The sequence below is a fragment of the Oratosquilla oratoria genome, chromosome 12 (assembly GCF_046742065.1).
Source record: "Oratosquilla oratoria isolate Oo_2021 chromosome 12, ASM4674206v1, whole genome shotgun sequence".
Classification (NCBI taxonomy): Eukaryota; Metazoa; Arthropoda; class Malacostraca; order Stomatopoda; family Squillidae; genus Oratosquilla; species Oratosquilla oratoria.
In genome coordinates this window covers 3,854,039-3,872,371 of record NC_134788.1, presented here as the reverse complement: position 1 = coordinate 3,872,371, position 18,333 = coordinate 3,854,039, and the positions used below count along the sequence as shown (strand labels likewise).

Genomic DNA, 18,333 nt, shown 5'->3' with positions numbered 1-18,333 from the left:
CTGATAATCTTTAGTCTTAATATCTGGTTGTATATCCCCTTTTACCAAAAGAAATGAATACATACATACATACATATACCAAGGCTTTTTCCCCCTTACAAGGGAGGTACATAAGAACATAAGAATAAAGGAGACAGCAAGAGACCATAAGGCCTACACTAGGGAGCTCCGTATCCATCACCACCTGTCGTCCTCATCCATAAAGTTGTCTTATCATTTTTTAAAACAACTGATAGTTTCAGCGCTTACTACATGGTTACTAAGTTTATTGCCTATTTCCTTCTTAAAAAAGAAAAAGGCATAAAATCATTTCCACCCACTCCACCCTCCCTCTTATGAATAATGAATACTAATTTTAAATTTGGCATGATTTTGGAACATATGATTCAGAGACTGTGTGTGTATTTATTTAATTGTAGTCTACAGAAAAGGAGCAACACTCATTGGATCCCGTATCCTATTCTCTAATTTTCTAATATACCTAGACTCAAACTCATGTATGGTTTTGACTTGATCATATTTAGATTTGATCTCATGTATTGTTTGAGCTTTGGCTATATCACCTTCTAAGCTATTCCATATATTTATGCATCTCTATAGAAAACTGTGTTTCTTCACATCCTTTGGACATGTGATCTTTCTTAATCTACTCCCATGACCTCTTAAAGCCCTCCCATCTGTAATCGTATCACCTCTTTCTCTTCGATCTTTCAAAGTTGGCAGACCCAATACTTTTAGTCATTTCTCATATGATTTATCTGCCAGTCTGGGGACCAGTTTGGTTGCTACCCTTAGTATTCTCTCGATCTTGCGTATATCCTTCATCATATGTGGGGACCATACTAGTGATGCATATTCCAGTCTTGGACGTATCAGGGTTTAGATGAATTTTATTGTCATCCTTTCATCCATATAGTGGATCGCCACTTTAATCTTCTGCAGTAGTCCTTATGTCTCTCCCACAGTCCTGCTGATATGCCTGTCAGGTGACAGGTTGTTTTTTATCAACACTCCCAAGTCTTTCTCCTCTATGCTTTTGTAATGGGTTCAGATCCTGAAGATTTTGTCATATTAGAATCACCAACTCTGGAACAAAGAAGGGAAAGAGGAAACTTACTATCTATAGAATAATGAAAGGAATGGAAATCTTAGATAAGAATGATTTAGTGAAATGGAACAATGGAAAAACAAGGACACGAAAAGAAACTAAAAAAAGATAATTACAGAAAAGATCTAAAAAAAAAAACAGCTTCCCACACAGAGTGATAGATACTTGGAACGAATTAGACAAAGAAACAGTGTGTGCAAGTACTATTCAAGATTTTAAGAAAAAACTTGTTGCTGAGAGATATAAAGACTGGTCACCATGAGCATAGCTCCCTTCCCATATAACACAACTAGGTAAATACATCCTATGATCCCAAGAGATTGAGCACTTCCCTCACTTCTAAATTTATACCTGCTAAACCTGTTTCTCTCTCTCTCTCTCCACTCCTTGCTTTTCTGAAAAAAATATCTTATGTGAAATCCAGTTGGAAACTCGTTATTTCTGCCTGAGCTGCCTGAGTGTGTGTGTATTTACCTAGTTGTATTTTGTAGGAGAAGAGCTCTGCTCGTAGAGACCCACAGTTGTATCTTTCTGCATCCAGTTCTTTCTTAAAGTCATGCATAGTTTTAGCACTCACTGTTTTCTCTTTCAATTTATTCCATGTATCTATTACTCTGTGTGGAAAGTTGTTCTTTTTCAGATCTCCTCTGTAACTCTCCTTCAAGTTTCTTCTGTCCCATTTAAGTAGATCATCCCTGTCAAGGACTTCCATTCCTTTCATAATTCTATAGATGGTTATCAAATTGTCTCGTTCTCTTCTTTGCTCCAGAGTTAATAAGTTTAGTTTGTCTAATCGTTGTACATCAACATGTTAAGTGTTTGTGCCATCTTTGTTAGTGCTCTTTGAATTCTTTCTATGTTTTTTGTACTGGGTGTCCATAGTGACACTGCATACTCTTAATTTTGGTCTTATCAGTGTAACTAGTATTTTCTTCACCATTTCCTTGTTCATGTAGTCAAAGGCCACTTTCATTGATACATCCATGTCTTTCAAACAACACCTCACAAACATAAAAAACAAATGCACACCTAGACTTAACGCACTTAAGTCAATCACTGGAACAACATTTGGACAAAACAAAGAAACTAATATAACAATATATAAACAATGCATACGCTCAGTGATGAATTATGCGAGTCCTGCATGGGCTCCTAATCTCAGTGAGACACACCACAACACCCTTCAAATCATACAAAACAAAGCCCTAAAAACAATTACAGGCTGCACAAATACAACACCTACAGACCATTTACACCATGAAACAAAAGTCCTCAAAGTCAAGGACCACCTCGACATGAGAGGCACACAAACACTTGCTGCAGCCACCACAAACACATCACACCCGCTACACTACATAGCAGAACACCCACACACACCAAGAAACATTAAAACTACACCCAAAGACCTTTATTATGCACAGATACTCTCTTCTCTTCCTCCACAACCACCAAATACCAGCCTCCGGAAACATATTCATAATCATATCACTCACCGCTCCATTAACACACTGAAAGACAACACACTGCTGCATGCCAGACCCCCTGATATCCACCCTTCTGAATCCTCTCTCCCACGAAAGGACAGAGTCCACTTGGCCAGACTGCGATGCGGTCACCACCCAGCACTTCTAAGCTACCAGAAGAGGCTGGACGACCGTGTTGTAAACAGCTGCCCAGGATGTAACACTTCACCCCATACCATACAACACATAATGGAAGACTGCATTATACACAATCATGCACGCAAACAACACAACATACACTCTATAAAGGATTTGTGGGAAAACCCAGTTTCGGCTGTGGCCTTCCTTGGGGAGACGGGACTGCTCGGACAGACAGTGTAGGGAACGACAACAACAACATCAACTATTTTGTTTACATGTTTGTCTGGTCACTCTGGTGTCATGTCATTTGAAATGATTACTCCTAGGTCTCTTTCTGAGTTTACTTTGGTAACCACTTTTGTTCCAATTTTGTATTGACCGGATATTCTATTTTTGCTTTTTCCAAATTCCATTACAGTAAGTCCTCGTTATACGGTACATATGCGTTCCTGAAAACCTTACCACAAATTGAAATTACCGTATACCAAACCCATTATTACATGTAATAATAGGATATGGCAGATGTACCTTCTCCCTGCTCTTTCCTCTTCAAAATATCTAGTGGATACCATATCTGTGAATTTTTCTTACCGTAAATAGAATCAGGGGTAGTAATTATCCAATACTGTAACTGTGAATTTACCGGATAAAGAATGACTGTATAAGGAGGACTCACTGTATACTACATTTTTTAATGTTGAAATTCACTTTGTTCTTTTTACTCCAGTTCCAGACTTTGTCCAGGTCTTCCTGAAAAAATTTGCAATCTTCTTCATTACTCACTCTCTTCAATAGTTTTGCATTATCTGCAAAGAAGTTTATATTTCAATTCCTTCATCCATATCGTGTATTTACCTAGTTGTATTTTACAGGGCGAGAGCTATGCTCGTAGTGACCCGTTTTCATATCTCTCCGCAACCAGTTTATTCTTAAAATTGTGTATAGTTTTGGCACTCACTGTTTCTCCGTTTAGTTTGTTCCAGACATCAATCACTCTATGCGGGAAGCTATTCTTTTTCAGATCTCTTCTGTAACTGTCTTTCTTTAGCTTCTTTTCGTGTCCTTGTGTTTCTCTTCTGTCCCATTTTAATAAGTTGTCTCTAACAAGAATTTCCATCCCTTTCATAATTCTGTAAATGGTCAATAAATCACCTCTATCTCTTCTCTGTTCCAGTGTTGATAGATGTAATTTCTCCAATCTTTGTATGTCAAATTTGATAGTGTAGGTGTCATTTTTGTCGCTGCTCTTTGGATTCTTTCTAATATTCTTTTGTTCTTTTTTGTGCTAGGTACCCATAGTGTTGCAACATACTCTAGTTTTGGTCTTATTAGTGTAAGCACTATTTTCTCTACCATTTCTTCATCCATGTAGTCGAAGGCCACTTTCATTGATCTTAACCCCTTCCATACGGTGCCGCACACGTAGGCGTCATGGGGAGCGAGTGTATTCGCGAGGCTGCCATATCGGCGTCTTGATTATATTTATTTTAGTCGCCCCTCCATAATGACATTCTTTCTAATTCTTTTGTAATCGCATTTTCTATGGTTATCAAAATTCACGGGTGAAGAGAGAACGATCGATATAAGCGGTGACTATATTTTATGATGCGAGTATTATTACGACACGTCGTACGGCTGGCATTGGCTGCTGCCACCGAGATCTAAGTCCATGACGCCTACGTGTGCGGCACCGTATGGAAGGGGTTAATAAGTTAAAAGTCTCTCCAAATAATTTATTGACATGTTTATCAGGTGTCAAGTCACTTGAGATGATCACTCCTGGGTCCCTTTCCGAATCGACTTTTTTGACTTCCTTGTTTCCAATTTTATATTGACCCGATATTATTATTATTATTATTATTATTTATTTTTTTTTTTTTTTTTTTTTTTCAAATTCCATTATGTTACATTTCTTAATGTTGAAGTTCATCTCACATCTCTGACTCCATTCCCATATTTTGTCGAGGTCTTCTTGTAGCAATCTGCAATCTTCTTCTGTTCCTACTCTCTTGAGTAATTTGGCATTGTCAGCAAAGAAGTTCATGTAACAATTTATTCCCTCATCCATATCATTTATATATATGGCAAACATCAAAGGAGCCAATACAGAGCCTTGCGGGATGCCACTCTTCACATCTTCCCAGTTCGAATTTTTGTCTCTTAAGTACCACTCATTTTTCTCCCAACTATACAGAAAAATAAGTGCACTCTTAAAGCCCCATTTCTTTTGTTTCACCTGTTAAATTTAGCTTTCATTGAATTTGTACTTTTATTCAACTAATTTCGTTTTCAAGATATTCCAAAACTTGATACATTTGTACAGAATTTTTTTTTTTTTCTTTTTCTTTTTTTACATCCTTCGTGTATTTTGTCTTTTCAATTTTTCCCATTACTTCTTGTCACTCCCATACCAAATAGACCTTCCCTCTTAATCATGCCCTTTCCTTTCTGTACTCAGAAATCATGGCACTTTTCCATCTATCAGACTTACACCTCAGCTCTATCATATTCCAGTTCCACGTTATCCGTATCTATGTCATTTCTACTGTTACTACCCCTCCTTTACTTTTTCTTTTCTTTCTTTTTCTTCAAAATGTGTAAATCTTATCTGTTACTTGGAGGATAGTATGCTCGTCTAGTTTTGATTCTACCAAGAACAAAATACATTTAATAATTTATTTCTACCTTCAACAGTCTCCATGTTTAGCTGTGGAGCATTTGGTTGTTCTATATATTCTTTTGATCACATTTATATCCTTTTATGAATGCCCCACATCACTGTTTGATATTCTAATCTGGGATGAATCAGGATCTATATAAAGCCCCCATCACAAATTCGAAAAATAAAAGATCGTAACCTAAGTTGTTTCTACTCAAATGAACTCATTTGAGTCATGTATGTGTGACGGGGGCTCAATTTGTTCATGATCACTTCCTTCATAAAGTGAGCCCCAACCCTTTTTATGTTTGTCAGCACTTTTTATAAAGCACTAAAAAGCTTGTTCATGGACATACCGGGAGACAAGGGATTTGTGAACAACACACTAGGTCATTCTCATTTTTTGTTATAATTATCTTATTTCCACTAGAGTAAATCATTGATGACATCCTACTTTTGCCCCTTCTCAATACTTTGCGTTGCTTGTCACTGGAAATCGTTCTCCACGCCTAGCCCAGACTAAAAATTCTGTTTAGATATTTTTGTAACAATTAGCCCTCTTCATCATCATCTATTATCCTTCTGATTTGTGTGTTTTCTGCAAGCATGCGCATTTGTGTTCGTGTGTTCTTTCTAATACAGGCACAGGATGATTAACCCATGAAATACTCTACATCTTCAGGCAGCGTCGAATGCTCCTACTGCCTTGGTGGTGTCTCATTTTGGCATGGGTGCTGGTTATTGTTACGATCTTGCTCAGCTTCATCTTCGTGTGGATGTACGGGATTACCTTCGGGGCACAAAAGATGTCGAAATGGATCTCGTCCTTCATCATCACCTTCGCATTCTCCCTGCTTGTCATTGAAACCATAATGGTAAGTTAGCAAGCTCTGCTTTTGCCCTATGCTTACCTCTGTCCATCAGAAAGCCTGAGATGACATATGGCAGGCACCCTTTTTCCTCCTTCCTACTGCCAGGTGATTTCATTCATATGAAGGAAAACCTGACTGTTAATGAAATAATTTGTGAAGTCAGGGTTATGGACCACATGTGGACAGTGTTACAATCCCTCCAATGTCCAGTGTGCACACATGTGAACACATGCATATGGAGTGAGAAGTACTCCAACGTCTCCTAGTCAAGACTTGAGAAATATTCTCCAATGACTCGGATCCTTCCAAAGGACATTCTATTGTCCCTAATGACCTAAGGACCAGACTTTAGGTCCAACACCCAAAACCACCTACTCGAACAATAGGCCTCACTGCATTTCGGGTCAGATGCCCAAAACACCTGCTTGGACAAATAGGTGCAGCGCCTGTGATTGTTGCCCAACCAACGCAATTTTATTAATATGTACCCGATCAGTATATGGTATCACTGCAAATATGTAAATGTATATAAAATCTGGCAACCCCCCCGAGGTTACTTCGGAGGTTGCATTGTATGTATAAACCAGAGAGAACACTAGAACAGTAAAGAAAAGACACCACTCAGACTTTGTCTCTCCTAAACACCAGTAGCTTAAATGTTAAATGTAGATAGAACTACACATCTACACCAGAGGTTTGTTGTGTCCCATGATATTTGCTGTTGTTTGTAAGGGGTTATCACAATGAAGAGTTCCATGGGCTTCACCAGCGCTGACCGTTGAGTGTTCGTTGAGTTAAAAACCACTTCGGTTACAATATTCTATTTTTCATGTCTCCAAATATAAAATTATCTTACTGTCATATATAGCAAAGCCGAATGATGAACTAAGAGATTGTAAACCTATACGAATGTTAGATACACTTGAAATTTTCTTAGAGAAGTTTAGATTGCTGTAAGCGAAGTCATATTCTAGTTATTAACCCATTAAACTCTGATGACAAGATTCTTGTCATTTGGTCAAATAAAACAAAAAATCATAAAACACCAAAATGTTTGATCAAACACCAGAAAATTATGACGTCAGTCCTCGCGCGAGCGAGAACTGACGTCATATTTTTCTGGTGTTTGATCAAACATTTTGGTGTTTTATGATTTTTTGTTTTATTTGACCAAATGACAAGAATCTTGTCATCAGAGTTTAATGGGTTAATGGAAGTTGGAGGTCAGATGCGGGAGTAAAAAGTCTAGTGTGATAACCCTTGTAGAGTCTTCACTACATTCGTGCGACATCTATGACCTTGGCAGTACGACACCAGATAACCTTTAATCAATCAGTACATTCACATTTGTATTATTGCCTCTACTTGACAAAGGTCTCCATGCTGCCAACAGCAAAATGTATATTTGTTCTAAAACCCAGTGGAGAAATGTTCACTGAGGACCATAGATTTATCACGGTTGGCGTGTGACGACACATGGAAGACCGGAACAGTCAGCAAGCCAATCATTCGGTTCAGTGCAAGTGTGCATAAGGGGTTAAGTGAAGATAAGTTGAGTGCTGAATCCAGTGAGCTGCTCATCGGCAGAACCTCCTGGGATGGGAGTGTAGGATTTTGGTGAAATGGGATGGAGGGTGTTGATCCGAACCCATGCGTTTTGACGAACGAGAATAAGTCAGCCTGATAATGTAGTTGGTGTTCTTGACTAACTTTAACCCCTTCCATACGGTGCCGCACACGTAGGCGTCATGGGGAGCGAGTGTATTCGCGAGGCTGCCATATCGGCGTCTTGATTATATTTATTGTAGTCGGCCCTCCATAATGACATTCTTTCTAATTCTTTTGTAATCGCATTTTCTATGGTTATCAAAATTCACGGGTGAAGAGAGAACGACCGATATAAGCGGTGACTATATTTTATGATGCGAGTATTATTACGACACGTCGTACGGCTGGCATTGGCTGCTGCCACCGAGATCTAAGTCCATGACGCCTACGTGTGCAGCACCGTATGGAAGGGGTTAAAGATTATATTTCCCTCATATGATTGTAAATTTACAGGTGCTGATTCGCTCTGTGATTGTAGCCACGCTCTGCAAGAAAATTCATATGGACGTAGACGATGTGGATTACGATGAGTTGCAACCTCTAAGCCGCAACGAGGAATGGCTTTATGATTGTAAGTAGTGATTACGGCCATCACTACGGTGGCCTGAGTTTGAATCCCGCCCAGGGCTGAAATTATATCAGTATTGCTGCGCTTCGAGTCATTACTCCAATTCTTGTGGGCAGGAAGTTGGGGGTGTATGTGTGTGAGGTCACAGCATTACCCTTAGATCAGTCATATATGAGCTCTGAGCTCTCTTAACAGAGGGTAGTAGGTGTCGATCACAAGTCCAACACGTGCTCCAAGACCATGATGAATTACACACTGCTCAATGGCTACTCCAGTGGTCCGAGTTCGAATCTCGCCCAGGGCTGAAATAATTTCATTATCACTGCACTACAAGGTGTTACTGAAACTCTCGTGGGCAGGGAATTGGGTGTGTGTGTACATAAGGTCACAACATCACCAATAGATCAGTCATATTACGAGATCTGAGATCCGAGATGGTAACAGCTGTCGATCACGAGTCCAACACATGATCCAGACCATGGTGAATTACACACACACTCTCTCTCTCTCTCCTGTTGGCTGAATGAGTTAGAGCATCGCTACTTGGGGCGAAGGTCGAAGTGACGGTAGTTCAAACACTGCCACCGACAAATTGAGCCAAAGGTATAGCTACGAAGTCCTCTGTAAAGGGCATTGACATAGCATCCTGATAGTGCGAGTTCGTGACGTTAATTGAGCAGTGGGCCCCCAGACTGGCTGTGGTGATGACACCATCAACGACAAATATATATGTATGTATTTACCTAGTTGTATTTTTCAGGAAGGGGAGCTATCCTCATGGTGTCCCGCCTTTGTATCTCGCAGTGTCTAGTTTGCTTTTAAACTCATGAATGGTTTTTGCACATACTATTTCATTGTCCAGTTTGTTCCAAGTGTCCAATATATGTGGAAAACTGTTTTTCTTCAGTTCTCTTCTGTAGCTATGTTTCTTGATTTTCTTTCCATGCCCTCTTGTGCTTCTCTTGTCCCAGTTTAGTAAGTCCTCTCTATCGAGTATCTCTGTGCCTTTCATGATTCTGTAGATGGTCAGTAGGTCACCTCTCTCTCTTCTTTGCTCCAGCGTTGGTAACTCCAGTTTAGCCAATCTCTCTTCATATGATAAGTTTGCAAGTGCAGGTGCCATTTTTGTTGCTGCTCTCTGGATTCTTTCTATTTTCTTTATATTCTTTTTGGTACTGGGTGACCACAATGTCGCCGCATATTCTAGTCTAGGCCTTATCAATGTAACCAATATTTTTTTATCATGTCCTCGTCCAAGTATGCAAATGCCACTTTTATTGATCTTAGCAAGTTGTAAGACTCCCCGACAATTTTGTTAATCTGTTTGTCATAGGACAAGTCATTCGTGATAATTACTCCCAAATCTATGTCGGATCCCTCCTTCTTTACCTCCTTGGTTCCAATTCTATATATATATATATATATATATATATTTTTTTTTTTTTTTTTTTATGGGGGGGGGGCAGATGTGGTGCAGCTATTCACTTCTCATATGATGATTAGTTTTCAAGGCCAGGCACTGTTCAGTTGGTGCTCTTTGTATTCTCTCTAGCTTTATTTATATTCAACATTTTGTGAGAGGCCAACATAACTGCTGCTGCATGTTCAAATCTGAGACAGTCTCTCTATGAGTTTTGCCCATCATCTACTCCATTTAGTGAAAAACCATCATGTTTGCCATCACTTCATATGTCTTGCCCACAATTTTGCTGAGGTGTTTGTTGGGTGACAAACAATTTTTTATATTTATTACAAGACCCTTCATTTCATTTCTGTTTGTAATTGTTTCACTTCCCATTGAATAAGTTATTAATAATATCCTTGAACTTATACCCATTTGTGAGAGATTGATTATTATTCATATGTTTTAGTTCTCCTCAAAGTTACCCATCATATCCCCACCATCACTTCTCCCTCCTAATACAAACTTTCTAACATATGGTTTGCCTGCTTTAGTATTGTAGTCATCAGCTACCAATGAGCATGTGTATATATATATATATATATATATATATATATATACTTCTTCAAATCCTTTACCTGACTTACACTTTCATAGGGGTACTCAGTTTCATTGTCTGAACTGTGGAATTGGTTCATAAACCTGAATTGCTTTTAGTATATCCTATTCGTAGCCTAATTCCAAGCTACCTTATCTGATATATTTCAAATTTTTACTACATTACCAGTAGTTTCTCCTTTCATAAAGAATACCACAGCATCCTTTGCTTTACCTCTACAGTAGAACAAATGAAGTCTGTCTAAAAAAATATGTTGAGTTTCTCCCCTTTTGTTCGGACTTCTTTTAATCCCAAGATATCCTATCCTAGAGTTGATATCTTCATGTTGGTAAAAACCTTGAGTATCTTAATAACTAAATGAGTTAAGTCAATCAGGATATAATAGTCTTTCCTGTGTCTTCCATATCTCGTCTCAAAAATATTGTATGAAAGGTGAGACAAAATTCAGTTCATCTATGCTCAGAGTCGCAGGATCAACTCTAACTGGCATGTCCCTGATGGCGAAAAGGGTAATTCATCAAAGATATGCCAGGTAGTCATAAAGTCAGTGCTGATCATAGGGCACCTGATGTATCTCGCCATAAACTGCATATCAAGGAGGAAGTGTTATACTGACAAACAACCATGGATGGCACAAGCAATGTTATCATGCGTGTTTCCATGTGGTCATTGTAACCTAAAGATCCAGTCACTACCAAACATAAGAATTATCCAAACAAATTCAAGTTTTGATTATTAGACATCCTGAAGATGAGGATCTATTAGTACAATGATAAAACCCTCTTAGGAAATCACAGAGTTTGGTGGAATCATTGGAGAATATTCTTTTGTCATTAGCCAGATATAAACCAATAAGTTATATATGTCTGCCATGAAAACCTGCTTCTCTGAAAGCTATTCAAAATGAGAGACAAGTAGTGGTATTAATCACCCCACACACACACACACACCCGGCCACTCCCCATCCCTAAGGAAAGAACATTTGCATTTTGCATCAGCATTTTGCACATCATCACAAGAATATTTTAAACATAGTTATACAACAAAACAAAATATTGAATTTTACTCATCACAAGTCTGCAACAAGCCTGTTTTGCAACATTATTTTAATGCCATTTTTCAATCTACAGCTCCAGATAATCACGAGCAGAACAGGAAGCCCAGATATGTGCACCAAATGGAGGGTAACCGTGAGACGAGCCTTCTGGAAGAGCTGCGTCGCAAGTTGGTGCAGGAGCGAGAAATCCTGTATGTGATCAAAGACGTCCTCCTGTACTTCTTGTTCCTTGCCATCTTGGTTACCATGACCTTCGGAAACCGAGACCCTTCCGCTTTCCAGATGGTTGAAAACTTTAGAGCTGCTTTTGTCAAGGAAGGGGATATTGTGTGGGACTACAAGAATAAGGTAAGAAGGAAATGTGATTGTGAGTTTGTGATTGACAGAACAAATGTAGTCTTAACAGATTGCTGATTTTTGAAGGGTAAGAGGATGTTAACTTTATCACTGATAAAACTTCAGGTGAATAATGGTAAAAGAACACCCATCTGAATAAGATAATATCAACAATAACTGTGTGAGGTCAAGAGAATGACAGAAATACTTGTTGTACTTGCAATTTTACACTAATGAGGAGGTCAGAGTACATTAAAATTGCAAGTTTATTTCAACTTACTACCTCTATGAGGGATAATATAGTTCTGCTTAAAGGCTTGTATTATATCCCTTTGAGTTTCCATCTTTTTCTTGTACTTTATCTTCTTTGGAGACAGGGAGAGAGAGATGGAGAGATCATTTTTAAAATCTTAAATGTATGTAGTCTTCCTTATTGGTGGGTTTATTGTATACTGAAAACTTGTATTGGGTGGCTAATGAGTGCGCGAAGTAAGAGTTAAATTTTATATTTAGATACAAAATTGACACAATCACAAATGCGTGCACCTGCTTACAAGGCTGCTCAGATACTGACGCGCTAGCTACAGATTTTGCGCGCGAAGATGTGCATCGCATCTGCCAAATCTTACACAGAGAAAATACATTTTATTATACATAATAAATAATACAATATATATATATGCACCATGCCAACACATCGCTCGGCCCGCGCCACTCGCCCTCACCAAGCAAACAAGAAAAAAAACAACTGACCGAGGCAAAGAGAATCAAATGACCCAAAGACAAGCCACACACATACCACACACACACAGTGGCAGACAGAAGTGTGGGACAAATGGATATAATAGCACACCCAAATACATTAAATAAACACATACATATATGAGGACATAAAGACAATACATACATACATACATACATATACCAAGGCTTTCTCCCCCTTACATGGGAGGTAGCCAAAAAGGGAAAGGCATAAAATCATTTCCACCCATTCCATCCCTGAATACACTCCACACCCCTCCACCCTCCCTCTCATCTGAGCACCTGGATGACGGGTCATCCCTGCACCCTGTCCACTGCCCTGGGTCAGAAGCAGTGTCGCAAGACACAGCACATCCACAGCAAGGCCGCTTCATTAAATCGGCGACCCCCCCTCTCCGTCCCCCCATTGCATAAAAGGAGAGGATGGGGAGAAATCCCTTTGGGCTGCATCAAATTTTGCTCACACATACTACCTCACCCCCCAATACATACAACACAAAAAGGAACATAAGATTGGCGCCAGTTAACAAAAATACAAATACAGTAATTGCTGGACGTCCGGGACATGATACTTAATATCTAAACACGACAAAATACAATACAAGAATACACAAGTGGGAAACACGACAAAATACAATACAAGAATACACAAATGGGAAACATCACAAGAATACATAAATGGGAAACATCACAAGAATACATAAATGGGAAACATCACAAGAATACATTACACTACACAATGAAAGTTCAGGTAATTACAGGACCCCTTGACCTAAGGTCATAACAATGGGGGGTAGCTAAACAAGGCAAAGTTCTTGCTGTGGGCCCAGGAGGAGGCCGGGTAAAGGTAGGGATAAGCACTTGAGTCTTCTTGAACCTATCAGCGTGAGAAATCTCGCTAAGGCCTGTAGAGTGGTCAAAAATCCTGAACTTGTTAGGGTGTAGGCATTCAGTCACCAAAAGGGGGCCCTCAAATTTACAATTTAATTTTGACTGGTGATCAGGCATGCTTTTGAAAACATGATCACCAACATTGATGGTCACAGGTGTTGCACGAGCATGTTGTTGTTTCAACATGTCGGCCTTTGAAACATCCAGTTTATCCTTAACAGAAATATAAATGGCATGCAGCACATGACTCTGTAGTTTACTATAGTCATCTACATTGTAGAGGGGACGAGCAGGGCTGTCAAGCACATCATATGGGAACCGTTTCTCAACTCCAAAGATAATATAATGAGGCGTTTTGCCCGTGGAAACATTAATGGTGCTATTGATACAAGCACTAACATGGGGAAGCCAATCCTCCCAAGACTCATGAAAATTACTAGCAAGGTGACGTAGGATCTCTAAAATTTTCCTGTTCGTCCTCTCCATAAGACCATTGTATGCTGGATGATAAGCAGTCACGAATGTCTGTTTGATACTATAACGTTCACAAATACCTGCCAAAACCTCGTTCCTAAATTCAGTCCCATTATCACTAAGGAGCACCAAAGGAGTGGTGTATGGACACAACACATGGGAAACTAAAGCATGTGCTACAACTGGTGCAGATTTGTTACGTAAGGGAGCTAAGACCACAAAACGACTAAAGTGATCCATGCACACAAAGACATACACAGAGCCCTGCGTGCTACGAGGCAGTTGCAAAAGGTCTAAAGCCACAGTCTGAAAAGGGCGAGAAGGAGTAGGGTACTCTAAGATGGGAGCAGTGCTTGTAGAACCTTTGTTCTGGGCACAAGAGCTACACCAGGCTACATGAGAGGTAATGTCTAGTCACATTTTAGGCCAATAATACTTCTTCCGTGCCATAGCCAGAGTTTTGTCATGACCTGGGTGACCAGCCTGAGGGGCATGAGCAAGGGACAAAACAACGGGAACTAGAGACTCAGGGAAGGATGTTTTTTGGGCTTTTATGGATCTGGAAAAGGCTTATGATAGCACAAGCATGAAATAATGTAAAAAAAATAATATAGAGAAATCACATGGACATGGGACACAAACGTAAGAAAATTATATAATTCACACAAACAGAAGCATTGAAACACATAAACAATGCAATACATATATCAATAATGAAGAAAAATTTATAGGAAGACCGTAATTAGCAAAATTACATAAAAAATGTATAATGCACTAATACGTACGTAAATGTACACAAGACTCACTGCAGGATAACATTTGAAAAGGTAAACAAGGAGTGACGTCATACAAATGGCCGCCCAAGGTACAACCGGATAGATTTTTATTTTTTTTATTCAACACTGTATGGGGCAGAAACGTGGAGCATAAGAGAAGAAGAGAGAAGGAGTTTGAATGTGTTTGAGATGAGGTGTCTGAGAAGTATGGTGGGGGTTACTAGGCTGGATAGAGTGAGAAATGAGGAGGTGAGGAGGAGAACAGGGGTGAAAAAGGATTTGGGAGATAGGGTTGATGGAAGAATATTAGGATGGTTTGGACACATGGAAAGAATGAGTGAAGAAAGACTAGTAAAAGAGGTATGGAAGGCAGATGTGGAGGGAGTGAACATGAGGGGACGTCCTAGGATGAGGTGGATGGATGGGGTGAAGGGGGCTTTGGGGAAGAGGGGAATGTCTGTTGAGGAAGGAAGGGAGAGGACGGAAGACAGAGGTGAGTGGAGAATGGTTGTATATGGATGATGATGTGATTGCATGAGGAGGAATGGGTGGGGGGTGGGGTAGTATGTGTGAGTAAATTTTGACGCAGCCCGAAGGGATTTCTCCCCGTCCTCTCCTTATATGCATGGGGGGACGGAGAGGGGGGGTCGCCGATTAAATGAAGCGGCCTTGCTGTGGATGTGCTGTGTCTTGCGACACTGCTTCTGACCCAGGGCAGTGGGCAGGGTGCAGGGATGACCCGTCATCCAGGAGGTGCTCAGATGAGAGGGAGGGAGGGAGGGGTGTGGAGTGTATTTGGGGATGAAATGGGTGGGAGTGTTTTTATGCCTTTCCCTTTCTGGCTACCTCCCTTGGAAGGGGGAAAAAGCCTTGGTATATGTATGTATGTATGTACACTATATTCACAAAATCTAAAATGATGACAATACAAGTATGCCGAAGGCAAAAATTATACAAAACTGGCAACAAGGTAGCCAATGTCTGCGTACGCTTGCAATACACAAGGCCGGGGATCCTTCAACCGAGAATTTTGAGACTGCAATCACGAATCCGTCTTCATCCACAGAGCAATTTAACTGCAAATCACGAAGTGACTTGAGACGACCATCCCACTAACGTAGCCAGCGATATCAGTCCCAAAGAAGGCTGGCCACGAAGATTCCCGGGGAAAATGTTGTCCAAATTAAATCACACAGCGGCATGTACCCAAAGGTCCTGACAATGTCTGTCGCTGGTATTTGGTGCAATGGTTACATAAAAATAAAGTCACACAATGAGAAAACACTAGTATCTCACTATTAACAAATCCTGTAGCCTGTGGAAAGAAAAATGGGAGAGAGAAAAAGAATACAACGGACGCGCAGCACTCTAATTTTAGTCTGTGGAGACGTGCACAATGATTGTTTTTGAGCTGCCACCATTTAATGTATTGGGTGGCCAATGAGTGCGCTAAGTAAGAGTTAAATTTTATATTTAGATACACACAAAATTGACACAATCACAAATGCGTGCACCTGCTTACAAGGCTGCTCAGATACTGACACGCTAGCTACAGATTTTGCACGCAAAGATGTGCATCGCATCTTCCAAATCTTACACAAACAAAATACATTTTATTATACATAATGTAAATATGGTTACAAATAAATAATAAAATAATACAATATATATATATATATACACCATGCCAACACAAACTCTACATTTCTGTTTGTTCTCTGTATAATAGTATCTAAAAAAGGTAATTTTCCATTGTTCTCTATTTCTACTATAAATTGTTTGTGACACAATAATAGAACCAAAACAGGTATAGTAATAGGCTCTTCCTCAGAGCATTTCGCATATGTAGTGAAGAGTTTCTGGAAGATGAACTAAATCATATCACAGAAACCTTCAACAAACTAAAATATTCAAAAGGTCCTATGTAAATTGAGGATTAAAAAGGCTAAAGAAATAAGTAAGAAAAGCAAAGATGATAATAAATGTAACAAAGAAACCCAATATATCACAGTTCCAAACTACAATGTTAATTCACACTTAGACACATTCCTCTTAAAAGCAGGCATTATGATAGCTAGAACATCAGGTAACAAAGTGGGACATTTGGTCACACACAGTAATAATAACTCAACTAAAGAAAACAATATTGTATATAAGATACCATGTAAAAGCTGTTCATCGTCATATTTTGTAGAAACAGGTAGTGGACTTGATAAACAGTTATATGTACACAAAAATTATGTAAAAACCTACAGGGGTGTGGAGTGTATTCAGGGATGGAATGGGTGGGAATGATTTTATGCCATTTTCTTTTTGGCTACCGCCCTTGTAAGGGGGAAAAAGCCTTGGTATATGTATGATGTATGTACCTTCCAGACTGGGACAGAACAGTTGTAATAAATAAAGGTTTAACAAAAAGATTGAAAAATACAATAGAAGCAGCTTATATTAACACCAATAATAACATTAACCATAGGGAAGATTTTATAAGCTTGGCAAAAGCCACAAGTTTATTAATAGTTAAATAAATACGCAAATGTTATGAATATAGCAACTACCTCTGCTAGACTTCCCAAGAGATTACCTGCCTGTATATAAAATGTCCATGTTGTACTTCATTGTTAGCTTTGTGATCAAGACCATGTGGGTTGAAACATTAAAGTATTAAAATTCTCCCATTATTCCTCGTCTACTTCCTCCACCTTCAGTTTCATTTGTCATTGTGTAGTTAATTCAATCAATTTATATATATATAATATGAGTATATATATGTGTGTGTGTGTGTGTGTTTTTATATATATATATATATATATATATATACATACATACATACATATACCAAGGCTTTTTCCCCCTTCCAAGGGAGGTAGCCAAAAAGGGAAAGGCATAAAAACACTCCCACCCATTTCATCCCCAAATACACTCCACACCCCTCCCACCCTTCCTCTCATCTGAGCACCTCCTGGATGACGGGTCATCCCTGCACCCTGCCCACCGCCCTGGGTCAGAAGCAGTGTCGCAAGACACAGTACATCCACAGCAAGGCCGCTTCATTTAATCGGCGACCCCCCCCTCTCCGTCCCCCTTTGCATATAGGGCGAGGACGGGGAGAAATCCCTTCGGGCTGCGTCAAAATTTACTCACACATACTACCCCACCCCCCACCCCCCCGCCCATTCCTCCTCATGCGGTCACAACATCATCCACATACAACCATTCTCCACTCACCTCTGTCTTCCGTCCTCTCCCTTCCTTCCTCAACAGACATTCCCCTCTTCCCCAAAGCCCCCTTCACCCCATCCATCCACCTCATCATAGGACGTCCCCTCATGTTCACTCCCTCCACATCTGCCTTCCATACCTCTTTTACTAGTCTTTCTTCACTCATTCTTTCCATGTGTCCAAACCATCCTAATATTCTTTCATCAACCCTATCTCCCAAATCCTTTTTCACCCCTGTTCTCCTCCTCACCTCCTCATTTCTCACTCTATCCAGCCTAGTAACCCCCACCATACTTCTCAGACACCTCATCTCAAACACATTCAAACTCCTTCTCTCTTCTTCTCTTATGTTCCACGTTTCCAAGGAAACATAGA

At 39.7% G+C, this 18,333-nt stretch overlaps 1 protein-coding gene across 1 annotated transcript in view; it reads left to right on the top strand.

The window, feature by feature from the left end:
- The window catches only part of LOC143030916 (polycystin-1-like protein 2), a 292,044-nt gene that overhangs the window by 242,639 nt on the left and 31,072 nt on the right, over nt 1–18,333 (top strand). The window contains exons 22-24 of the mRNA XM_076194168.1: nt 6,054–6,246; nt 8,305–8,422; nt 11,571–11,845. Of these exons, the coding sequence (XP_076050283.1) occupies nt 6,054–6,246; nt 8,305–8,422; nt 11,571–11,845 (586 nt within the window). The remainder of the gene's footprint in view (nt 1–6,053; nt 6,247–8,304; nt 8,423–11,570; nt 11,846–18,333) is intronic.